Here is a 27,801-nt window from a genome sequence, read left to right on the forward strand (position 1 = left end):
TTTCGAATCTTATCCTGGGTTCATCTTCAGTTGGACTGAAGATGAATCCAGGATAGGGTTCGAAAGCTTTTTATACATTTTTATAAAGACTCACACTCTATTGATATACTATGACTGAAATTGAATCCAGGATAGGGTTCGAAAGCTTTTTATACATTTTTTTATAAAATCTCACGTTCTATTGATAATTATTGCGGACCTTTTACAAAATTACGTGTTCTCGGCATTGACAGTTCTACGCACTCTTTCTATGATTTCTTTCTACCATGTCTATTACTATTGCTACCATAATACAACTTCCATCATCAACCCTACCACCATTACAGTACGATGTCTTTACAACTACTACTACCACTACGAATAATAATAATAATAATAATAATAATAATAGTAATAATAATAATAATTCCCTCAAAGTTACTGAAAGACATTCCATCCATCTAAGAACACTCAGAGAACGTATATGCCTGCCAAAGCATCCGAAAATTCAAACAACTTTTTCCAGACTCATATTACTCCAGAACAAAATGTACTTGAAATTCACCAACAATATCTTAATACATTTTATTGCCAAACAAAGAAACAAGAAAAAGTCCAATACTTAGCCTCCATCAGAACTTTGTGGAGATAAACCGTAAATAAGTGGCACTGAAAAGAACAGTGATATGAAATGGGGAAAATTGACTAGCCGTGTTACGAAAATTGGTCCAGCAACGAGTTCCAATATCCTTTGCCAATTTACAGTCGATGCATCACAAAGAGAAAATTAAGAACATTAATTTGGAATAATGTTGTAGGCAACCCTAATATCCGAAGTTATATGACGGCTCGCTTGAAATGTGGCATACTCGTCATAATATCCTTTTTTGTTCATGGCATCAGAATCCTAATTGCACGTCATTAAAACAATAAAGCATTTTACGAGCTGAATTCTGATTAATTGAGAATTGTTTACGTCAATAAAAGTCAATTGTTACTGACGCCGAGTTTGGATTGGTGAGGATATATATATATATATATATATATATATATATATATATATATATATATATATATATATATATATATATATATATATATATATATATATATATATATATATACACACACACACACACACACTGGGTGTAACAAGAGTTTATGCAGATATTTTGGGAAATAAAAGAAAAAGTCAGTATGATCAGAAAATGTTCTATAAACTTAGGCATTTTAAGGCTTCGTTTGTCAGTGAGAATAATTTTTAAAGTAGCCGTTATCATTAAACGGGCAAGTAAGATGTTGCGTACGGGATGTCGGAGTCAGTAGTCTGGGATATGGGGAGGGGGTGGAGCTGATTAGTTCACTTGTTACTCTAAACAGTCTCACTTTTCTGTCAAGATAAGAGAGCGTGTCCAGGTTACAAGTTTCAAATTCCTGATTCATTTCGAGAGTAAGAAACTGGAGACGATGCCTTACCGTTCCAGTAATGTGGAATATGCAGACATAATGTTTATTTATGGGTTTTGCAACAGTTCCATTTCTAGATTACACGGTTGTGAACTCCACTGTTATAAAAAAAAAAGAAAATCGGCGATTAGGCTGATGTGAAAAAACTACCTCCAAATCAAATGTATTCTAGATACTGAACAAAGGGGGGAAAAAATGCATGCATAATTGAAGCCTCCTCCCTCTCTGCCAGTGATATTCATTGGACTCCAATAAAGAAAAGAAAAGCAAGCCTATTGGAATCTCCCCTCCATCAAAGATAGGCTTATTCATTATACACCGATCAAAGATTTAAAACGTATTATCAAAAATCTCTCCTACATCAAAAGTATTCATCAAGCACCAGTCAAAGGAAGACACGCACCTATGAAAACGCTTTCGTCTCTTTCAGATGAAAGAGAATGGAAACATTATGGTAAATTCACTTTCTTCATTCTTTCCTCTCAAAGGTTGCCTGTTCATACAGTAATCGAAAGAGGTAAAAAAGTTGACATTGTTCAGAGTGCGGTATCCTGTATACCCGCATTCCTGTGTCATCATGATTACTGTCACTATCACTCATTCAGCATAGGCGTAGGCGTAGTCCTGACTCCTGGTTCAACCGTACGAGGCGGCAGGAGAGAGTGCGGTAGAATTCACCGATCACAAATAAATGTTGCCAAGCAACATTTACACTACTTTCGTGATACGTCAAGCTAATCATTAAAATTAATTACATGAAGTCTGATCACAGGTGATTTACTAGTTGAAGGGGCTGTAATGTTACATTTGCCAATGATCTGCGAGAGAGAAATCATAATTAAAAGACTAGCAATCCAGTTTAATGCTTCATTTATGTTTAATGATAACGGTTATTTTTCCCCACAGACATATCAAAATGTATGTATTTATGGGACATTTTCTGCTCAGAATGACGTTTTTTTCATTTCCAAAAATATATATATTTATATATATTTGTACGTATATTATATGACTGTGAAGTATTTTCTGTTAAATGGAATTCCATCAATATAAGGAGCCCATAAAAATTATGGGCGACTTATATTTGATATTTTTATATATATATATACTGTATATATATATATATATATATATATATATATATATATATACATATATATATATATATATATATATATTTATATATTATATATATATATATATTTATATATATAGATATGTTTATGTATAAAATAGGTTTCTTTCAGGCAGGTTTTATAGGTTAGAATACGCCTTTTTTAAAAATTTTTGTAAAAGCAATTTTTTTTCTTTTCAAATAATCATGTGCCTCTTTAAAAATGTGAGTGCATACGAGTAAATGTGTTTTCTTTATATACTCTACCGAAATCTCTACCAACAACTGCTGTAGTAATTGATAAGCCTACTAATATTAATTTTATACTTTTTATCGATAAAGCAGCGTCCGTCTGCAGTTTTCTCTTTAGCAGTAAATTTTAGCTTTTATTATAGTTAGGTTTTCTGTCAGTTAGAATGCAGTTAACTTTGTCCAGATACTTATTTTTCTTGTTTACAGTTAATTTCGTTATTATACATTTCTACGGGCTGCTCCGAGAGCTGAATCCCAGCTAAGTGTAAGTTGCATTTACCACTAAGCATTGTGAACAAATGTATCACAAAAGGCGCAGGAGCCCTGTTCATGCCATGTTGGCTGTCTTCGAAATTCGCCATCCGATAGGAAGAGGGCAGAGGATAGGAAACCACGATAAAATGAGGCCACAGTATGCAAAAGAAGGTATTTTACAGTAAGATTTAATTGTGTCCCATAAATACCCAGTAGCTGTTAGGTTCTCGAAACCTGTTTCAGTCATTCTATTAGACACTATGATTGTTTTTGGTTGTGTCGAAATGCAATGGCATATAAATCATTTAAGTCGTTGTTGTGATGTCAATATGTGATAACAAAAATCACTCAACCTACGCTTATAAGTTACTGAAGGACTTGTAGCCGTCAATAAAATTGATTTCAGTGACATGGCTAGAAAAAGATATAAACTTTTATCACCTTTGTTGCAGCATTAGTTAAGGCAGGGTTCGGTCCACACAGAAGATTAACTTCAATCTTCTCTTCCACTGCAACTAAAATTACTTCTGTTATCACTGGATTTCAGAGATAATAATCAGATATGCACCAAGCACCTCCTTTTCTCACCATTACAGCCAAGGACCTTGCTCTTTTATCTGCTTTGTAAAGGCACAAAATTTAACAGTCTTTTCCTCAACATTGTTCGTTCGTAAGGATAAAAATGAAACTTCTCCTTTGGAATCTGCACATTCAGAACAACCTTCCTCCTTTAGCAAAACATTTCTAAAAGATCATCACCATTTTCTCATTCACTCTGGGTACTCCATACTCACCAACTACATCATCGCTTTGCTTATCACTCGCCATTGCATTGAAATCACCCAATTAAGTAGCACGGACCAAGAACCGCCAATTCTTTTTAAGAGGCCGCAGGGAATGACGCAAGGAAAATGAACCTATAATCCCACTCTGTTCAGGAAGAGGCTAATAAACGTCTTCAAGACCCGGTGAATCGCGGGCACAATGGGAGGGACTCGGAAATAACTCGCCACGATTTCTCACTGTTTGTTTCTCCGAGACAGAGTCATTTTTGCCAACAATGTAGGGACAGAGCCAAGATGATCACCTGCCTATTGGAGAGAACAATGGTCGTGATATTAGAAAGAAATGCTCCTGAAAAGAGAGAGAGAGAGAGAGAGAGAGAGAGAGAGAGAGAGAGAGAGAGAGAATGTTTAAAGTTACACGCTTATAAGAGTTTTATATATATGTATAGAGAGAGAGAATATATATATATATATATATATATATATATATATATATATATATATATATATATATATATATATATATATATATATATATATATATATATGAGAGAGAGGGAGAAATACATGTATGCATCTTTAACATTAGGTCTGATCTCTTTTTCTTTCTTCTTTTATTCCCAGTATCACGACCGTATGTATACATTATATATGGGGCTCCATCTTGATTTGGCTGTGAAAGAATGAATGTGGCAACCTCCTTGTATTTGGGATGGCGGCTTGAGGAATATACATATATTTATAATAACATTCAGTGCATATCCGTATATTTACTTCCGTGCTACAGTTATCCCCGTTTAGAATATTCGTCGTTCAGCCCGTGAACAGCCGCTTACACCACTAACCGTTTAATAAATAAGCATAATAAAGGTAACCTTATCCGAACTTCATGATGACACGTAACGTTCCTAAGGTGTGGACATGTCTCGACCATCTCTCACGTTGCCATCGTTTGTTAAGACAAGTGTGCTTGTGTGTGTGTGTATACACATATATATATATATATATATATATATATATATATATATATATATATATATATATATATATATATATATATATATATATATATATATAATGTGTGTGCTTATATTCACGCGCGTGTGCTTGTGTGACCGTGTGTTGGTATCTTCAGAGAGAGAGAGAGACTTTGAAAATATATCACGAGACATTCAATCTTTTCAACGACATATTACAGTGACCATCGTGTATTTTTTATTTTTCATTTCAAGCGAGAGGCGCCATGGCAACGGGCGACGCCGATACTTCTGCTTTATTCGCGAAGTCTTTTCTTTTCGGATATTTCCATCTGATATCCCGGGCGATCCGTCAACTTGAAATGCCGGTGCAAATGGCCCTCCAGGATGAATACGAATCAACAGCCAGCGATAGAAGCGAGAAGATCTTCACTCTTCCAAGAAACATCTGAACAGAATGCCAGAATATAAACTGACTCGGAACCGGAAGCGCCGCTGAAGAATTGGTGAAGTGTGAGACTTCACGTTTAATGCCGAAGGATTCCTCGTGATTGGAGGCGACTTGCGCGTGAGTGATTGACATTCGGCCGTCCCGTTTCGTGCAAGACCAATCATTTGGGCTTGGGAACAATTCCGGAGAGGCGAGCGTTCGAGTTCAGATCATTGCGAAGCGGTGAATCTAATTTTCGGATTCTGTAGAGGCCGAGATGGCTTTGGGCGTTCCAAACGAGATTGGGGCTCAACAAAAAAAGTAAAATAAGAAATATTGAAATTGAATTATTCAGGAATTTCAGAAGGCGGCTACTGCATACGCCAGACCACCATAGCATATACCAAAAGATGGATGATATCATTTATCTAATAAATTTTGAAACTCTTAAAATATGAAAATATGTAATTGTAATAAAATATAGAGAAAATTCGAACAAGAATCAACTTTAGCCTAATAGAGCTTATATCCTCAAATGGTCACAGTTTTGTGTTTTAAAGAGGTACAGATCATGTTAACCTCCTTGTTTGCGTTGATTGTGCAATTTGAGCAATCTCAGTACTGTCATTAACGGGACGTTATAGCAACTGTGGGTTTTTCATATTGAACGTTTTTTTTTATTGGTCATTCTTCATTTAGTTGATCAGTTCAGTGTTAATTACCTCTTTCTCTTTGCAATTTTTACATCTGTGGTCATTATATTATGTTGGAGGTTGCTCCACAAGTAAATGGATAATAGATATCATGTCCATAAATAATACTAATAAATGATATTATTGACAGAGCCTGTCTTGGCACTTTCAGTCAAAATAAAAAACAATGGGAACCGATTATCCTCAATAGCCTTAAAGTCAAAAGGGCAAGGCCACCTTAATCTCAAATAACAACAACAACATACACTTACCGTGTGAGTGACATCTGTCATTTGCTTTGACCCTTTATACCATTTGATGCGAGCAGGGGGCCGAGAACCGACAGCCCGACAAACCAGCTCGACGGCTCTCCCACTCGACAGGGGAGACGATACACTCGTGCCCACAATTTCCACTGACAGAGGGCGCACTGTGGAATGAGAGAGAAGAAACTTACTATAGTAAAACCAATATGACTACGAACATGCAGTGCATTTTAGACGCTACCACTTTTCCCAGATTTGATTCATAAAACCTTGACCCAAGTTAGGATATTGTGTAGATTTGGCTAAAACTCTGCCAGATCTTCCTTATTTCATGACAGAAAGGGTAAACGGCTTGACGCTATTGTTCTGCGTTTCTAACACTGTAGACGTAAAATCAGCGAAAGAACTGAGATTTGATGACAAGTAAAGGATGATTTATAGTAAAAAAAGCTGCGGTGAATGAAGATTTTATATACATTTAACTGTTTTGATAACAGGGTAGGATAAGGATGCATTAGTTTCTAATTATCTAAATGAAATATGCAAATGCCAAATTGTAGCCCAGACTCACTGATGAAAATAAATGATACAAAGCGATAAAAAAAAAAAATTACTGTTATTGGCTCCTCAGAGATTGTAAATTAAGTCGGCCTTGTCCCGGAAAGGCCTCTCTTCTGGGAAAGCCCGTGGGAGGGATAAATAGGATTTTATGACCGTTTAATAAACGCGCTAAAACTGTGTCCCCTAGCAGTGCATTGTCCCAGAGAGAGAGAGAGAGAGAGAGAGAGGGGCTACATTCAAACTTTATCTGATGGATCAAAGATGAAAGGCGTATCCAGAGAATTTATACAGCAATAACCACTTCAAAGAACTAATCGACTGCCTCATCAGCAGTGTGTCAAATCCTACGCACAGTGGGTCTTTATTTCTATATTTCACTCATTTTCGCACATTTTCGCTCTCCCTGGATATGAGTCCCGTCTCCTCCCATACCTATTTCATGCTTCTAGGTGATCCTCTCCTTCTTTCATTTACACCTCTAAATGTACAGGTTTTATTTGCCAAAGTGCCATCCTCTGTTCTTTCCATTTGACCAAACCATCTCAGAACATTGATCCATACTTTTGCGTACGCTAACCTCATACTGCTTCTGTCATGCAACTCCACATTTTCACTCTTTCGATTCTTCTTGGTCATGTTTACCAAACCTACAATAATTTCTACTTTCATTCGGATTTAATGTCCTCACTTCATTACGATATGAGAAAGTTGGCAAATTCTAACTTTGGTTCTCACAAACACTCTAAGTCTTTCTAAATTTTTCCTTACACTTCTCTCTTCTCTCTCTCTCTCTCTCTCTCTCTCTCTCTCTATCTCTATATATATATATATATATATATATATATATATATATATATATATATATATATATATATATACACACATACATACACACACATACATACACATGCACACACACATACATACACATACACAGCTGTAGGTTAGGAGCATACAGTAAGGGTATTACTGGAGCATTTCCCTTCCTCCGGGAAAGTTTTATTAATTATCCCAATATGTTGACAATGTAAATTGGAACTTCGGTGCTAACGTCCATTTCATGATGCATACAAAGAAGTTTTAAGGATTTTGAGACAATAGCATTGTTATTTTGTATTTACTTTGAAAAGCAGACAGCTTTCGTCAGTTAAATGATGAGGTTCACATTATATATATATACACATAGAAATATACGCTTATAGATAACACTTCATTCAATCTTAGTTAATTTTGGCTTTATTACCTGAGTGTAATATATATATATATATATATATATATATATATATATATATATATATATATATATATATATATATATATATATATATATATATAATATATATATATATATATATATATATATATATATATATATATATATATATATATATATATATATATATATATATATACACACACACTGTATTTACACACAGTATATATATGTGCTTATAGATAGCATTTCTTTTAATCTTAGTCAATTTTGACTTCCTAACCCGGAGCTTATAAAACCTGAAGTCTGTATTATTATTATGTAGTCATCATTCATTATTGTCTACATTTTCTTATTCTGATCTTCGTCTGTGGATTTTGTCTGTCTGTCTGTCTGTCTACCTCCGTTTTGGCTAACGGCCTTCATGCCAAAGATGAAATATATTCACATTGCATTTGAGCATGACTATGCGGATCCTGTGTATTAATTGAGAAGCCTTGTGCTGTAATGAGAGGATTAAATTTCAATTCACTTTGGATGATTTCAGGCGTATTTTCTCATTGTTTGACTCCGTCATTTGGTTGTAAGGATAATTTTTTGTCCTTTGAGAATTCACTATTTCTAACGTTTTTCACTCTCCTAAATGTTTTAAACTTCATACGCGTTTGTTGAATAATATCTGTGGCACCTCTTTCCCATTTTCATTGTGAGTAATAAATGTTTTTTTTAGATTTGTACCTCGACCAATTACGTCAGTTACCTCACTCGTTAGTCTCCTGGGAACTTTTGTTGTTTTTAATCGCTGTTAGTTCTGTGATTGCTGACCGTGAAAATATTATAAAAATATACGTATGTGATGCGGCTTTTTTCTGGTGCAGTAAAAAAAATGAAGTGTCAGCACGACAGGACTCATAAATTTAGTGACAGCGATACGTTATTGATAAAGCTATGCTAGGCCACGAATCCGCTCAACGATCCATTGTGATTTATAACAGAAAAACCATTATAGATTCTGTTTAATTGATGATACTTTGTTCCACGTTGCACTCAAACGTTACTCTCTTAGCATGAATACAAATATGCATCATATAAGAGTATCATTTAAACACATGCTAAAAGAGTGCTAACTGTTTCCCCTTTTCCTTATACAATCCCATGTAAATTCAAGCGACGTCATCGGCATCTCACAAAATGGTTGTATTTTTCCTAACCGAACATTATTCTGAGAACTATTAAGGAATATTTCCGTTACTTTTACCTTCCCCAAACCTTTATTTCAAGAAAATTTCAAGGATCCTCCTTAACTGGTTCCAGTGACTTGCTGTGGCCTCGAGTCAGCATTCGTATATATATTTTTTTTTATGCCACATTGGCCACAACCCAACGTCTTCTCGTCTCCTCACAAAATACCTGAATTTAGTCATCTTGGTAGGGAGTGTTATATATGTGTATTCAATACTTTAGGCTGTTTTGTCTATTCCAGTTTTGCACTGTTGTTTTAATTTCAGTTTTTCTTCTTTTCTGCGAGCTTTCTCGTCAATTCAAAGGTAATTTTGTTCTCTACCTAAAGATATGCGCATGTTATGCTTAGTGATAATGATAATAATAATAATAAAGATTTCAGGTGAAGTAAGGATCATTATTTTGTCTATTATGGTGATGTATTTCACTAGAACGTAATCGATCCCGGAACTATCATATCCATAGGGCATACGCAAACCCATTTCGAAAAGAATAAATAACAATAGAACTCTGAATAGAAACGTATCCTTATTTTTGAACCTATGACGTGATAATCGATAAAAAAAAATGTCAATAAGAAAAGATGTGTGTGCTCGAGTTGCTAATAAAAAGTGGACTAATTCATTTTCTTTTATACGAGCGTTGAGGACGAAGCTATATAAAGAAAAGAATCCTTTTTATAATAATAAAAAAAGAGGTTATTGCTGATGACGCCAGCAGTGATGCTGGATGCTCTTATTGTTCCTTTTGTTTTCTTGTTTCCTTTCTCCTGAGAGAGAGAGAGAGAGAGAGAGAGAGAGAGAGAGAGAGAGAGAGAGAGAGAGAGAGAGAGAGAACTGCCGTCAAAGAAAAGTGGAATCTAAACGGAGTTGGCTGTGATATTCTGATATGATCAGTGATATTCTAGTGAAAACCTACTTTAGACATTGTTGAAAAGTCTCGGAAAAGAAAAGAACTTCTTCAGACAATGTGCTCAAGATACGGTTTTCATTTCAGCCAGTGATTAAGTGAGACTGTGGTAGTTGTTGCTGACTCATTGTTCGATGAGGATGAGATCAGTTTGGTTTTTTGCATTTTTCTTGTGGGGTGAATGAATAAAAAAATTATGACATGATGACAATTGAAAATTAATAATTCCATTCAAGGTTGAAAAAATGTCAGTGACAGATTAAGTGACTTTTCATACTCTTGCTGACATTAGTGTAAACGAAAAGTATAGCCAAATACTTTACTGTTTTCTTTGACTTGTTGACAAGACTTAAATCTGCTCCAGTTCTCTTTGTATATACTTTTCTCTACCAACGGAGATACCCATTCACTCGTGTGTCTGTTTGTTTTCGTGGTTATTTGTTGTCGAAGTTATATTTTTCTCTGACTACCTGGGATATCAAAATGTTGTTGAAAACTTTATGATATAAAGATCACGGCAGATTCTAAAATTTTAATTTGGATCTAAATCCAGGTGCAGATTCATAAACGTTTATTTATTGATTATTTATATATTTATTTTATCCGTTTAATTATTTATTTGATTTATTTATTCATTTGTGGTATTTTCGGTGGTGTGTGTTCATTGAGTATATTTTTCTCTATATATAATACTCCAGGAACTCCCCTTAAGTGAGGAATTGATAAACAGTCATAACACTTTATATTAAACTTTTCTATATTATTGAATAATATTGGGAAATTGGTAATTCGTCAGATACACAAATGAGCATGCAGTTGTAAAAGATAGGCCATAAAAGGAAAAAAAATATTTATAAATACTGATTAAAATAACATTGAAAAAATCCTGCTGATCCTTTCTGGGCGCATATCCAGCAGTTCCATAACATCTTTTTCTTCTTCTTCTTCTTCTTCTTCTTCTTCTTCTTCTTCTTCTTCTTCTTCTTCTTCTTCTTCTTCTTCTTATTATTATTATTATTATTATTATTATTATTATTATTATTATTATTATTATTATTATTATTATTAAGCAATCTGCCACCCTAGTTGGAAAAGCAGAGTGCCGTAATCCCAAGGGCGTCAGTAGAAAATAAGTAAAAAATGTGTCGAAGTTTCTTCGGCGCAATCGGATTTTCTGTACAGCCGTTACAGCGTATAATCAAGCCACCGAAAATAGATCTATCTTTCGGTGGTCTCAGTATAATGCTGTATGAGCCGCGGCCCATGAAACCCGTCGGTGGCCTATCCTAAAATGAAAACTACCGAGGCTAGAGGGCTGCAATTTGTTATGTTTGATGATTGGAGGGTGGATGATCAAGATATCAATTTGTAACCGTCTAGCCTCTGTAGTTTTTAAGATCTGAGGGCGGACAGAAAAAAGTGCGGACGGACAGAAAACTAAAAAGCTATCCAGTATGAAAATGAAAAGTTATTAGGATGTCTTGTGAAAGGAAAGAGATAGACAAAAAAAAAAAAAAAAAAAAACATCAGCTGAATGTATAACTCCCGTCAAACTTCTTAGGCGGAGATACAAAGACGATATCTTCAGACGTTTTCCATCCATTTATAAAAAAAAAAACTAACTCCATGAATGAAAAATAGAAAACCGAACTTTTAGGTAGAGAGCTCTATGACATCAAAGAACAGACAAGTGAACAGCCTTGGGGTAAAGAGATTAAAAGGAAGAGACGTTAAAAATAGCAAACACAGATAAGTAAAGAAAAAAAAAAGTATAACAGTGAAATAAAATGTGACAAAGCCATTCTCTTACCTATTAGGTAAATGGACAGGACAGTCCATCAAAAGCAGACGCGAGCAACAAAACAGAGACTGGAAACTTCTGATCCATCCCTTTCATATTAGGTTTAGAGTCGTCTGTTTTTCAGGGATGAATAAAAATGGACGTTCGATACAAAAACGTAGTCAAATGAAAAGAAATTAAAAGCGGAAACAAGCTTTGACATATATCAATGTTGTGCGATTCATCCAAACGATATCGCGTAATTTCCCGGTCCGTTTCAATATTGTCATGAAAATAGCTTCCTTTAGTTCCAGAATGAGTTTTTATGTCTGCCCATGGAAGATTTAACCTAGGGGTCGTATATCCCCAGGGGTTCACCGGGGCGATTCCAGGGGGCACTTATGTTGCTGACAATGAGGAGAGAGAGAGAGAGAGAAAGGAATAATATAATGTTCCTGATTAACTAATCATTGAAGTCATCGCAATTTCAAATAATTATATCATTCAATTATGGTTCATGTTCAATATTTAATCATCATTATAAATATTCTATATTCAACGTCAGATTGACAGTAGTAAGAGTGGAATGTCTAATAAATCAAGGGGTATTTGGAGTAGCGAACTGATGGAAGCCCCCTGACGAAGGTTCTGTTTTTGTTTACTGAATTTTTTTGGTAATATATTCTCTCTCTCTCTCTCTCTCTCTCTCTCTCTCTCTCTCTCTCTCTCTCTCTCTCTCTCTCTCTATACTTTTTGGTTCTTCCCATTCTCACACCCTTTCCTTACACTTTCTCGTTACTTATGTTTACGTATATATGTATGTATGTATGTGTCATCTCGTGTGTATCATTTCTCTTGAGACCATCTGGATACAGGAGACGCTGAAAAGTATTCTTTAAAACTAACAATGGAAGTTTGATATTTCCTTTTTTTGCAAAGGTTTTGGATTGGATTTATATCACTTTAATTCCTTGCTTGAAAAATTTTTTTTATCGTTTTCTTTAAATTCCATGTAAACGTTGTTGATCTTATAAGATTATGAAAGGGCGTGAAAGAAAAATTTCATGGTTGTAAGAAGCAAATTTTTTGTATCCTGTAATTGCGAAGGATTTTGACAACGCCGCGTTGGCTTATCTCAGTAATTACACTTATTCAATTGCCAGGTCCTTCGCTTAAGTCGGAATTTCGAGCAAGCATACACCGCTCTTTTCAAATCTCTTTGTTTGATTACTAGTTTGCCGTCACCAATTTCCAGGCTTTTGTAACAAATGTAGCTTTATATATATATTATATATATATATATAAATATATATATATATATATATATATATATATATATATATATATATATATATATATATATGTATGTGTATATATATGTGTGTGTGTGTGTGTGTGTGTGTGTGTGTATGTGTGTATATGTACATATATATATATATATATATATATATATATATATATATATATATATATATATATATATATATATATATATATATATATATATATATATATATATATATATATATATATATATATATATATATATATATATATATAAAGAGGGAATGAAAATGGATGGAACAGGATGACAATGATTTTGAGAATGTCTTTTTATGGGAATGGCTGGGTTTAAGAATATGAGAGGATAGTTGTACTTGGTGAGTTGAATGCTAAAGTAGATAAAACTGAAATTACTGACAGTATAGACATTATTTGTTTGAGCTAAAGGCTGAGAGGATTGAAATTTTAGGAAAGGGGTGAAATGCATTCGTTCATGTAATTAAGATGAATGAAATTGATAAAGAAAAACTGAAATTGATAGGGTAATGGAATCATCAGCGACTGTGTGTGCGTGTGTGTGTGTTTATGCGTACAGGAGAGCATTAGAGAATTTTAATTCAGAGAGTGATAGAATGAGGAAATGCATGGTTTAGTGAAAAGAAAAGAGATTCCTTGAGGGGCAAGTCCACGACAAGGAAATTATTTGTAGGTATACAAGTGGAAGTAAAGATTCAGAATACTTGTGGAACCGACTCTTAAGGCTTTAAGGTTGGCAATTAAAAGTATGAAAGATAGAAAGACAATGAGTTGGTGGTATTACAAGTAAGATGCTGTAATTTGATAATGAAAGTCTGACTGAGTGGCTAACCAGAAGTTGCAAGCTGTTTCTGAATAAAGGAAAGGAAGACATTATAAAGAAATAACGGTACTTACTAAAAGCACAGAACCTGTGTTATGGGATTTCGATTAAGAAAGTCGATAAAAGGTTTGACGGGAAAAACAACGTAGGATTAGACGAGGAGATTTTGAGGATCAGGAGCATGTTGTGAAACAGTTATACGTTGAACGAGAAATACCTGTGGTAAATGTTGTTAGTGTTGATGATGTGTGATATAATGTTGTTGAGAGTGCTAGAAAATTGTCATAATATAAGCGATATTTAAGTGGTACGAGAAGTCAGAAAAAAATTGAACTTAGTTACAAAGCTATGAGATAAGAAAATATTCTCAGATAGAGGTTGGGATGGTTTATACTTGTAAACGATACCAAGTTTTTGCAGATGGAATCTTTGTGGATAGCGAAGAATGGAAACGAAGCATTGATGCTAAATACGAACGAAAGAATGAGGGATAAGCTACTGAAATGAATTTGGCATAAGAAGAACTGAAAGGGTGGAAAATATGAAAATGCGTAGAAAAAATGGTTAAAAGGTAAGCGGAGTTGAAAGAATGGCTCACAGAATTTTGAGAGGGTTTGGTCTTATGGAAAGAATGGAGGTCGATAGGTTAGCGGGAAGAGAACACATTTGGTTCCCATTCATTAATTCCCCTAGGTAATTTTATTATATGTTATTAGCTTATATATTAGGATTCAGATGAAAGCCCAAGCAAAAGTATTATACAAAAATCACACTTACATTATATATATATATATATATATATATATATATATATATATATATATATATATATATATATATATATATATATATATATATATATATATATATATATCTAGATCCAGTGTCTGGGTAAATTTTTAATGTGAATGCCAGAGTGAATGATTAAGTTAACAGAATCACTCTGTCGTCCAAAAAGAAAAGGCCAGCTGTCTGTTTATTCCTTTTTAAGTCCAATATTCTTCATTTCCTTGTTTTTCATTTCGATTCTTTTTGTGAACGATAGGCTGACTGACTTCTTTATTGCTAAGTGACACCTAATACGAAAGAAAACCAGGCTAACGTAAATTTTTAATTATAGCAGCCACTCAGTTCTTGCAAGTAAATAGAATACTTTAACACCCTGAAACATTTGTTATATGTAAAAGTAAATCATTAAAAATGAAACGAAAATAATAAAATAGACGATACTGTTAATTGTTGTATAAGTCAAAGGAGGACTGAAACTCTGATTTGATAAAATATGGATTTCATCTAAATTAGATTTATAATTTTGAGTTGTCTGAAATACAGCCCATTCCCTTTTATGTAGGAGCATTCCCTAATGCGAGCGGGATGAGGTTGAAACTTGTTAACAACTTCCGGAATGTAATTCCTAGGATTTTTGGGGATAGATTAACACGCAAAAAATCCTAGGAATTACATTTAAAAATCCCAGAAATCACATTCCGGTAGTTGCTTGTCGGAATGAACGTTTAGAGATGGGAAAATATATGAATATTATATGTAATTGAATTCAAATTAAATCTCATTGTAGGACATCATGATGCCATTCCTCCAATTTTATTAAGTTTTCCCCGCACGATTTGGAATTTATTAATTCAATCTTCTGAGAAATAAGAAATTAAGAAACGAGCATTTTTTTTTTTTTCATGTGTTGTGCCTTAAAGACTTTTACATCTAAAAGCACATACGGCACCAGACAACAGCGATAGAGTCTGCGTTGCACAGAAAACTCTGGCACTATTTTATTTGCTGAAAGAGAAATAGGCTTTTATAAACTTCAAAGGCATTGCTGAAAGATATTAAAATACTCCGTAAAAAGAGGAATATTAAACTAACAATGACCAAATAATGTGTATATATATATATATATATATATATATATATATGTATATATATATGTATATATATATATATATATATATATATATATATATATATATATATATATATATATATATATATATATATATATATATATATATATATATATATATATATATATATATATATGTGTGTGTGTGTGTGTGTGTGTGTGTGTGTGTGTGTGTGTGGATTTCGGTGTTCAGAAACTAATTAAAACTGCTTATAACATGTTTTTTGAAATCGACAGTCGTGTTTGAATGTATTCGAGGATAGCTCTTGGGATAAGAAACGGTGTGGTTTATGGGAAATGGAGTGGTTCATATCTAGGGATGTTTTAGAGAATAAAGACGATAGTGATGAAACGCTAAGAGGCTGGTGAAAAGCTTTAATAGGATAGCGTTTTCTAAAGGATAAAGGTTTTTGCGCTATTGAAGGTAAGGTTTAGGGTAAATGGATTCCAGGGAGATAGAGAAATTAATTCATGATGAACAACAGAAGCGTTTGATACTTGACATTTAAGTACAAATTCAGTGGGTGATGGTGAGTTGAGAAGAGTGAATCAAAGGGTGGGCAACACTAGCAAGGCAGGAAGAGGCATTCGTAAGGTTTTGAAGAAAAAAAGGGTATAAGGTTATTCTGTAAGGTTATTGAACTAACTCCTATATAGAAAAGATTTTTTTCAATCTGCCAGTTGCAAAACAAGAAATTTAGATATACTAGGGAGTTATATCGCTATGGCTAGTGTAAGTAGACGCATAAATCAGGGTTTCCTGAGATGCTGTGCTGCTATGTAGAGTATGGAGAATGATTTGGTGAGGGTTATCCACAACACGGAAGTGATGAGGCGATGGGGGAAAGAGAAACCATGGTAGTGTTGATAAAATAGAATAGCAGAGAGTGTACCAAAAAGGCCTGATATTTAGGAAAACCATGCAATATATAGGTGGACGTAAGGATGCGCCTGCACTATAATAAAACATGACATAAACACACAGCAGCAACTTAACTGTTACATGTCATAAACAAGCTGAAAATGGGTCAAAGATTGTAAGAGGATAATCGTAAGAAACGGAGGTTAGAGCTATATAAGTCATAATTTCTATTCAACGTTAAAGAACATGTTTTTACTGTAGTGTGGAAGCACCCTGAGAGATATTTTGCACTAATGATGAACTTACGTTCGCTCTACATAATTTGTTCAGCCATGAATCAGACTCTTGTCTGATTTCCTGTGGAACCTTCTGTTATGAGCGGATATGGTTACATTATGGTAAAATGATGGAACAATGGGGTCACGTTCGACCTCGACGTGCTGCAGCCGATCCAACTGTCAATCAACAGGACCGACCAGCAAGAGGAAAGTCGCACGGTGATTATATATATATATATATATATATCATACTAGATGACCAACCCGGCGCTGCTGGGAAAACTGATTGACAGTCTACGTGTAGGGGGAGGGATTAGTGAAAGGGGAGGGGGAGGTGGAAGGGGTAGGGCAGGGAGGAGGAAAAGGGGGAGGGGTTTGTGTTGATGGTCCGACTGACAGTTCTACTTTTTTCATGCGAACATTCACCCTTCGAACAGACATATGAAAAGACAGACATTACTGTGGTGACTGTTCCTTTTATCCATATGTTCCTATACTGTCTGTCCCTTTCATCCAGTTATTACTGCGATGACTCCTTTTATCCAGAAATTGCTGTGGTAACTGTCCGTTTTATCCAGGTATTACTGTGGTGACTGTCCCTTTTGTCCAGGTATTACTGTACTGTCTGTCCCTTTTATCCAGTTATTACTGCCATGACTGTCCTTTCTATCCAGAAATTACTGTGGTGACTGTTTATGTTATCCATGTATTACTGTTTTGTCTGTCCCTTTTATACAAGTGTTACTATGGTGATTGCTCCTTTTTTATCCAGGTATTAGCGTGGTTACTGTCCCTTTAAACTAGTATTATTGTGCTGCCTGTCACCTTTAATCAGGCATTATTGTACTGTCTGTCCCTTTTTTCCAGATATTACTTTGATGACTGGCCGTTTTATCCAAATATTACTATGCGGTCTGTCCCCTTTAACCAGTGCTGCCTGTCCCTTTCAACCAATTATTACTGTTCTGTCTATTCATTTTATCCAGATATTACCGTGGCGACTGTCCCTTTTATCCTGTATTACTGTTCCTTCTGTCCCTTTTATCCAGGTATTACTGTGGTGACTGTCCATTTTATCCAGATATTACTGGGGTGTCTGTCCTTTTATCCAGTTATTACTGTGCTGTCTGTCACCTTTAACCAGGCATTACTGTGATGTCTGTCCCTTTTATCCAGGCATTACTGTGGTGACTGCCTCTTTCATCTAGATATTACTGTGCTGACTGCACCCTTTTATCCAGATATTACTGTACTGTCTGTCCCTTTTATCCAGGTATTACTTTGGCGACTGAAAAGCATTTTTAATAATATATTTACATGGTCACGATTACAGGAAATGAGGTATGCTAAACCCGTAAAGTTTATTCACCACACATAAGTTACAAAGAAAAGGGCGAAGGGGAAGTTGGGGGTTGTGGGGTGATGGTACGGGTTTGAAACCTACCCTGCTTAGAAATCTAAGTTGGGTCAAATAATGGCCACTTGGCAAATTTTGGCTTGGTTTGGTCGAGCGGTACGGATTTCTATAGCGCACAAAGATACATACATACATACAAACAAAGTTACACACATACATACAAACATGCAAACATTCACTTTTTATATAGTAGTATGTATATATATATATATATATATATATATATATATATATATATATATATATATATATATATATATATATATATATATATATATATATATGTGTGTGTGTGTGTGTAAACCTAATATATGTATTTTTGCTTAAGTCTAAATAAGTATTGAAAATAAACTCGTGGAAATGAACAAAAATATCAGTTAAGAAATGCAATACATAAATTATGCAATAGGCTCCGCGGTGCATAAGCTGTAACGTAAATAGCTCTAGGTAAAATATAAAATTTATTAAGCTATTAATTTCCAAAGATCTGTTGTGAAGAAGAATCGGAGAAGAGCGATGTACCTTTGGAATTTTTGTACGGTTTGAATTGCTATGCGGATGAACCTTAATAAAATCATATTTGGTTATTAGAAATTAAATATATCTGATGAATTAGAACATGGATAAATTTATAGTGTTCCCCGTGATATAATTGTAAGGCACACGTCTAATCGATTTCATCCGGTCTAAAAGATTAGGAAAATCAATGAAAAAGCAAAAAGAGAACAGGCAAATTCATTTTTTTCTGGCCTAACAAAAACAAAAAAAAAATACTTGAATAAAAACTTCAAATTGAAGGAAACGGCTACAAACTTCACAAAGTAATACAACAATGAGGGAAATTTTGATCCAGGAAATGTATACGCATGCGAAAGGCATGAAGAGAGAATAGTCCCTCCAAAACTTGTCGTGACGGAACCTCGAACTACAAATTACCTGCGCAAACAAAACGATGAGAAAGGCTCTCCAAATTCAAGTGTTCATACTTCCTCGAGCATTGTGCTTTAAATCTTAGGGACAAGTTAAACATGAATTGCATGCTACTTTTTTCCTTCCTCCCACTAAGACTTGAAATGAATGCTTTGGTGTCTCGCAAAGCAAAATCATGGCGTGCTTGAAAGCTAATATTGTCTAGCTTAAGTCTCTCGCGCCCTCCTCCGTACCTTGAGCCAAGCCTTAGCATTATCGTTTTCCATATTGAATGAGAATAGTTCCTCCACGTGTCTATTGCCTCAGGGATTCGGGATTCCTACCAAATTCTAGCTAGTGGATTCGGAACCGGTTCCCCAGTCTCTCGTATCGGGAATATTGACTATTGACAGATAATTAATGTCTGGGAGTTAAACTGCAGTGCTCTCTCTTTGAACGGAAACGGCGGATTTTCTGCGCATTTTATTTCATTCATAGTCATCATTTTATATTATTAGATTATATTATACTAAAAAAGAACTGGTCAAATATCCGAAAAAAATCCACAATTTACAAACCAACAATAAAGACATTTAAAAAAAAATAAATGGCAAAATCATGTTTGACAGGAGTTCCTGAAGGAATAAAACTTTATTCGAACGAATGTAAAGACCTTTCAAAAAATGCCTCAGTGATATTTACCGGAGCATTTTAAACTAATGTAGTACGAAGTAAATAACTTGACTGACATCACACTTCTGCCTGATTTTAAAATACCGATTGATGATATATATTTCTTCATAGCAAGGTTAACTTGCTACCGCATATCTTAACCAACATTAATATTCCACCATCTATTGTAACACCAGTTAGGAGCCAAAATCAATCACCGTGAATAAAACACACCCATCAAATAATGCAATTTTATTGGAATGGGTAGTTTTCACGCTTTTCCAATGGTGCATTTACCGTGGCAAGGAATCCTATAAATACAAATTTTATTGCCACTTTTTATTGGGTACAAATACATCGTGGAATCTTTCAGTACTGGTACGTGTGTGTGTGTATATATATTCATTCATGTTCCTTTTATTCAGTAGCTGGCGAATTGAGAGAGGAGTTATGGTGTCTCAAGCTGAAATGGCCTTATCAGGCACGTAACGGAGTTTATACGGAAATGTCTACTCTGTTTCTTTCCCTGCAGGAGCAGTATCTGACTTGCACACAGTTTCTGTCTGCAAGGAAGATTTTATAATCATTCTTTCTGTCATCCTTCTGTCGTGCTCGAGCACAAGGAAGAGTCTTACTTATATTTATCTACTTTTCTTTTTTCTAGTTTTTTTTTTCATTTTTATATTACTCTGCGGAGTTAGGTTAAATTTGTTCTCTACATCATACACTTTGCAAATAATTCGCTGCAATATGAACGGTATTTTGATTGTACACAAACTTTTTATTTTCCATGGCGTTTGCAACTTACACCTGCGGCTCTCCGAGCCTTGACCCCATCCTACACTCGTCATCCAGGAATAAACAGTTACGTTCTTCAATCTCGTTTTGCTCCTGGTGAACCCAGTTTCGTCAGTTTTTTTTTTTTTTTTTTTTTTTGTATTCTCAAACATCGTAACAATATTTCGTCACCCGTATTCGAATATTAATTTCTCAGCAGGATTACTAAGTGCAAGAGTATTACATTTTGATATCTTTCCTCCGGAATTGATTTGGAACTTGTAATCTTGATCTTGACTCATTGATTTTTCATATATACTCTATATAAAACGTGTATATCAGTTTAAATCATATAAGATCTATAAAAAAGCCCGCAAATCAGAGCACTAAAGATATTGATAGAAAAGAGGTGCTAGATTTGATGGCTATTTTAGAAAAGGATATAATTGAAAAAATAGTCAAAATAAATAGGAAAACAAACAGCAAATAGATAATACAAATGTACGGGAAAACAGGTAAACCAAAAGAGGAAAATAAAGTTGAAGAATGGAGCTGACGTTACATATTAAAAATGATAATAAACCATCAGAATATAACTAATGATTGATTATCTTACAGTGATATGAAATATCCTAGCCAAACGTTGATTAATGAAATCCTTAGCAGTATTCCAGTGAATGTTTGAAAAGGCTAACAGCTATGACAAACTTTCTCGAAAAAGCACCAGAGAAAGCGGATAGGTGTTACAGAATTAATGTTGATAATTAAAAAGAACAATGGGTTAGAAATATGAAAGATTAGGGCAATCACTTATTTTTGTGTTGTTTTTGTTTAAAACTGACTATTTCACCAATTACTCTTATTTTGAGAGGATGTGTAGTAATTAGGAATCTGGTAAACAATTTGAACAAAAAAACAGAATTATTTATGAAGTATTGTTGGAACATGGCCCCCTTGTTCGTTGCACATGATTTTCAAGGCCGCAAGCACCATAGAGTTTTTAGAAGCAGATATCACATAGGAGAAAAGTTAAGTATACTTTAGTTTAACCAGACCACTGAGCTGATGAAAAGCTCTCCTAGGGCTGGCCCGAAGGATTAGACTTATTTTACGTGGCTTAGAACCAATTGGTTACCTAGCAACGGGACCTACAGCTTATTGTGGAATCCGAACCACATTATACCGAGAAATGAATTTCTACCACCAGAAATAAACTCCTCTAATTCTTCATTGGCCGGCCGGAGACTCGAACGCGGATCACATAGGAGAACATAAGATGTGAGGAGGAAAGTAGGGAGCAGTAAAATTATTATTTGTGAAGCAGTAAAAGAAATAACGGGAACCAATCATTACCGAGAGAACAACGTACAAATACATCGAGATTGGGGAGAGGAAATTCTGAGGTGCGGAATTTGCTCAGAACCGTATTGGAGGAGAATCAGAATCTTGTTCAGCAGGTGGTAAGAATATTTAAGTCGCTTATATTATCGGAAAAAACTTTTGTGAAAAAAAGAAATTACTGCAAGTGCAAGCGAATTTGAAAGACGCTCGAGCTTCAGCAACTGAACGGATATAATGGTGGACATAACATGACAGTTGGTGTGCATAACAGTTGTTATGCGTTGTTATGACCACTCCATCATTATATCCATTCACTTTAGCTTCCGCAACTGAGTGGGTATAATGGCGGAGTGGTCATAACAGTGCATACCAATTGAGGAAAAAAATAACAGATGAAGAAAAACCTTCAGTTACAAATGTTATGACTATAGCAATGTTTTACCACTCATCTGAGAGCGGTGAGAGAGGACTTAGACAAATCACTGAACTTATGACTTTGAATGAGATAACATTTAAATGGAGTAGTTTCGGGGGTTTGACTTCTAGAAAAGATAGACGGAATTGGATGCAAGCTGAGAAAATAAAGAGCCACAATTACCTTTGTTAAATGATACGATGTGACAAACGGTTGTCAGAGATACCATGGTCGTCGGGGATATGATGTTGAACCCGGTGTTTCATCAGTGGAAAGGAAAAGTGTCGCATCACTTTCCACAGTAGCCTGAATGGGCTGGAACTCGGACAAATGAGAGAGTAGTCCGTAAAAAAGGTTGCAAAAAGTGATGTTGAAAAGAAAGGGAATATAGCCGGTGGTATATATATATATATATATATATATATATATATATATATATATATATATATATATATATATATATATATATATATATATATATATATGATGTTACAGGGAAGTCTCTTACAAACATCTGCATGCACTCCGACAACAGTGCAACATTGTTATTAGAATTTTCGTCATTCTCTCCACTTTCGTCCCTCAAAGACACTAATTACTTTTGTGTTAGAAGTTCTTAAATTCAGTCTTGAAATGCAAGTCAAAGCCAGTCTGTGTACTTTTATTGATTAATATCAAATAAAAAAATGAAATCAGTACACTTGATAACAATATTTTTCATATATATATATATATATATATATATATATATATATATAAATAAATAAAAATATATATATATATATATATATATATATATATATATATATATATATATATATATATATATATATATATATATATATATATATATATATATATATATATATATATAATAAACTTTCCTCTTTTAATCTGCATATATTGACCAAACTCCTCTAAAATTTAGAGAAGGAATTTCAGCTTAGAAGATATAAACCTGGATATAAATGAAAACGGAATAATTCCTCGTTCCCTCACTCACCCTACGCAATAAATTTTTCCTCGGAATTTTGCCAGAATGATCGCGGAAATTGAGTTTGAAAAAAGTAAGGAAAGGCAAAACGAAAAAAGGGTAAAAAAAAATGTCTGCTCGATACTCTCTTCGGAGGGCACCTGCTTTCTTCAGAATCCTTGGTTGTTGGAAAATGCACCAACTTTTGCTGTTGGCTGAGATGGGGTGGATAAATGGATGATGTGATGGGATGCCGGTAGGATAAATGGATGATGTGATGGGATGCAGCCAGATCCCCTCGAAATTGTATACCTGATCTTAGGAAATACAGACGAGAGCCTGTGTCTCAACGCGAGTCACTTCCATGATTAAATAAAGAGGTGAATTCATCGTCTTCCCAAGACAAAGTCAAAATGCGAAAACCGCGCTGCCAGTTATGAAGTTTCGATCTTCTGGCAATTAAAAGAATTTTGTGGTTTTAAATGAATTTTACCGGTAAGTGGGGGATTACTCTGGGGGAATATGAGCTAAAAATTTACGCCATTAACTTATGACTTTGATGTTGCATCCTTACGATAGCAGGCTTTTTGTCGTACATTATTGTCACTTCGAGCGTAATTTGTTCTTGCAGTAATCACAGTGATCAAATTAAAGCTAGAGGAAGCCAGAAATAGTGCGGAGTTTAAATTCATATTATAATTAGGTATACGTACTTAAAACTTTGATGTCATTCCTGTTTTCAAATCCTTTATTAAATCTTCAAGATGAATGTTTATACTTTTCGAACAACAGCAATAATAATAATAATAATAATTGATGTAAACATGAATCAAGCTGTATTACTTCAGTTATATATACGTAATATTTTTTACCCTTTTCGACAGTTGACAATGTCGAATTTTTGCGGGTAGTGAGAGGGTAATTGTTTCAACCCCACACACACCTCTCCAAAGAAAAATTAAATATTCATATTGTGTCACAGAAGGAAAAAATCGCCATTGCACACACACTTTGCCATACCAAAAAGAAAAACTTGAAGCATTACACTGAACACCAACAAAAGAAACATTTTGCACCTTTTTTTTTTCCCTTTATATATTTTTATTCGTGTGTATTTTATTAGGATCATAAATGCCAAGCGCAAACCTTTATTTTCTCCCTTCGGACTCGAATGTGGAAACTTTCCTCCTGAAAATTTGTTATAACCGTGATAAAAACAATATACGATGCTGGGGCGGGAAAGAAAGAGTAAATAGTTTATAGCTTTTTGCAACTTAAATATTTAACGTCGCGGCTCAGGGGGGAAGAGAATTTCATAAAATGAGCGGACACGTGCGTGGGGTTCTTCTGTTTGAGGCTGATAATGGACATTTTTGAACTGCGAAAGTTAATACTTTTGGGAAAATTTTTCATACCTTCCCAGAAATAGATGATAAACCTCATGAATGGCGATATGAATTGGTGACTACGGAGACACAAGGCCAACCCCATCCGCCTTGTTTCTGCACCTGAGTTGATAATTTGTAGGCTTTGTATGCCACGAGTCAGTGGTTCAAATCACCAAACAGGAACTTTGTGTTATTGCTAATGATTACTACGCTCAGTTTTCGGAATCTTGCCTCCTTAGGTCAGTATCGATTCAGAACAGAAAACTCTGCATGTTTTGAAAGAACTAAATTTCTAATGCAGACAAAACAGAAGGAAAACCTTGTAAGAGAACAAGAGGTAAACATTTGATTGTAGTTACAGAATTAAGATTTATTGCTGTTTTACTTCAAAGGAAAGACGTGTCCATATAATTACACCTGTTAGGTTTCATTATGCGGTGCAAAATAAGTAAATATTAAGAGAAAATCAGCGTTTGGGGTTTTCAGTTTCACATCAAAAGAAATTTTTCTCGCTATTTAGCCTAAATGGCGTGAAAGTGAAGTCAAACCAAGGTTCACATTTTTTTTATATAAAAAGAAGGGATTCAGGTATGAATAATGAATGATATTGAAAATTAGCGTTATTATTATCGAAATAGGCGCCACCAAAGTAATATACAGGTATTTCGTGGTCTTATTAAATTTCAAGCTGAGAATGAATAAGTAAAAAATGCTCCGAAGTTTCTTCGGCGCAATCAAGGTTTCTGTACAGCCGCTACAGCGTATAATCAAGGCCATCGAAAACAGATCTATATTTCGGTGGTCTCGGTATAATGCTGTATGAGCCACGGCCCGTGAAACTTTAACCATGGATCGGTGGTGGCCTATCCTATATCGTTGCCAGAAGCACGATTATTGCTAACTTTAACCTTAAAATAAAAACTACTGATGCTAGAGGGCTGCAATTTGGTATGTTTGATAATTGGAGGCTGGATGATCAACATACCAATTTGCAGCCCTCTAGTCTCCGTAGTTTTAAGATCTGAGGGCGGACAGAAAAAAGTGCCGACAGAATAAAGTGCGGACGGACGGACAAAGCCGGTACAATAGTTTTCTTTTACACAAAGCCAAAAATGTGTAAAAGTAATAATAATCATGAAACTATGAAAACAATAATTAAAGTGAAAAATACCCTTTCCCATTTTGGCAGATAATTTATTAATGAAACGTTATATGAGAAGTAATAATAAAAATACAAGGAGGACCATTAGCAAAGAGATCTTTGCAACTCCCATTAAAAGTGAAAAAAATAAGAGTGAAAATTAATGCATGGTAAACGACTGAACAAAGAAATGTGTGACAGTCGATATAAAAAAAACCTTCATGCAAAATAAGTGAACAGCATATGAAATATGCAGAGATAATTGTTCAAGCGAAAAAAGTGGGGAGTGACATCTTCATTTTCCACGAAAGATGAGGTTGATCGGGAACGAAGCTCCTGCGTGATATCAGTCGCTGTCAAGGGTTCGTCAAACGCACCAAAAGCACAGTATTCGACCGGAGGCAAAACAGCAGGGGGTTCTCCCCGCCCCCAGGAAAGATGACAGCTTCAGTTATGCGCTGACGTTTCAATTTTGTCAGGGCTTTCCACAAAGTCTCTGTTTTGCTATCGCCTCCCTGCATTTTGCATTGTCTGGCCGAGATTGGGAGAATTATTGCTCCCGCAAAAAATGGGGTTTCTTGCTTTCGATTTTTTTGATTCCAGTGGATCTTTTTCTTCTTTGTTTTCATAGGGTTTCTTCTCTCTCATTCATGGATTTTCTATCTTTATTATTTCAGTTGGGGAAGTTATTGCAGGTGCAGTAGTGTGTGTCCTCTTTTCATGGAGTTTTCGCTCAACGAACCTTCAGATTTTCCTCTATCAAACTTTCAGATTTTTACCTATTCGTTGGGATTTCGTCGCTTTCATTCGTGGAAGTTTTTTCAGTACCTTTCATTTCACTTTCTTTATTCTCCGACTTTTCCTTTCAATTCATCAATTGGTATTTTAAGGTTTTTCCTTTAAGATTAAAAATAAGTTACTTCTGTAAAGTGTATTGATTGGGCATCACTTGAATACCTGAGAGGGCATTATTGCTAAGCATTGCATTTTATTTACTCGTAAATGCCTTCGAAATTTTGTAGTGTCCACTTCTTACAATTTAATTGTATTTTCAGATAGAGAACTGAGGCAATAAAGAGCACTCACAAAATTTACATTCTGCCTTATGAAGTCGATGTCAGGCAAGAAAGAGAAAGCGAGATTTGCTAAAGGGGATGTATAATGCCACCCCAGCTTCAAAATAGCACGAAGCCTAACTGGTTTTGAAGTTGAAAAACTCAAACATATCAAATGCACATTCATACACAAACGCATTCGAATAAAATACATCGGCTGCTAAACGCATGATGTGAAATGTATTCAGGCAAATTTATGCAAATAGAATAGTGGCGTAATAAAAGATAATGGAGATCCGGGAATATCATTAAGGGAGAGTGCATAATGGAAGCACATAATCCAAACTAATGGATGTTCCTAACTAAATGCTCATTGCATATGAATGATTTTGTTACAGATAGAAAACATATCACAAACTCTTGACAATTAACGCGAAATATATTATTCATGGAACTGCAAATGAAAAAAGTCCACTCCTAAAGGGCTGTTATGCATGTATATACACCCATGCGTTACAAAATGCATATGCATATGTTACGGTACGATATGCATGCATATATGCATATGGGTGCGTGTATGATCTGTCGAT

General features: G+C 34.7%; 1 protein-coding gene and 1 long non-coding RNA gene across 2 annotated transcripts in view; one reads left to right on the top strand and one right to left on the bottom strand.

The window, feature by feature from the left end:
• The window catches only part of LOC136848802 (uncharacterized), a 263,629-nt gene that overhangs the window by 103,846 nt on the left and 131,982 nt on the right, over positions 1–27,801 (top strand). The gene's annotated exons all lie outside the window — the stretch shown is intronic.
• The window catches only part of LOC136848801 (nephrin-like), a 290,589-nt gene that overhangs the window by 38,413 nt on the left and 224,375 nt on the right, over positions 1–27,801 (bottom strand). Inside the window, exon 6 of the mRNA XM_067121454.1 lies at positions 6,224–6,381. Within this exon, the coding sequence (XP_066977555.1) occupies positions 6,224–6,381 (158 nt within the window). The remainder of the gene's footprint in view (positions 1–6,223; positions 6,382–27,801) is intronic.

The sequence above is a fragment of the Macrobrachium rosenbergii genome, chromosome 19 (assembly GCF_040412425.1).
Source record: "Macrobrachium rosenbergii isolate ZJJX-2024 chromosome 19, ASM4041242v1, whole genome shotgun sequence".
NCBI lineage: Eukaryota > Metazoa > Arthropoda > Malacostraca > Decapoda > Palaemonidae > Macrobrachium > Macrobrachium rosenbergii.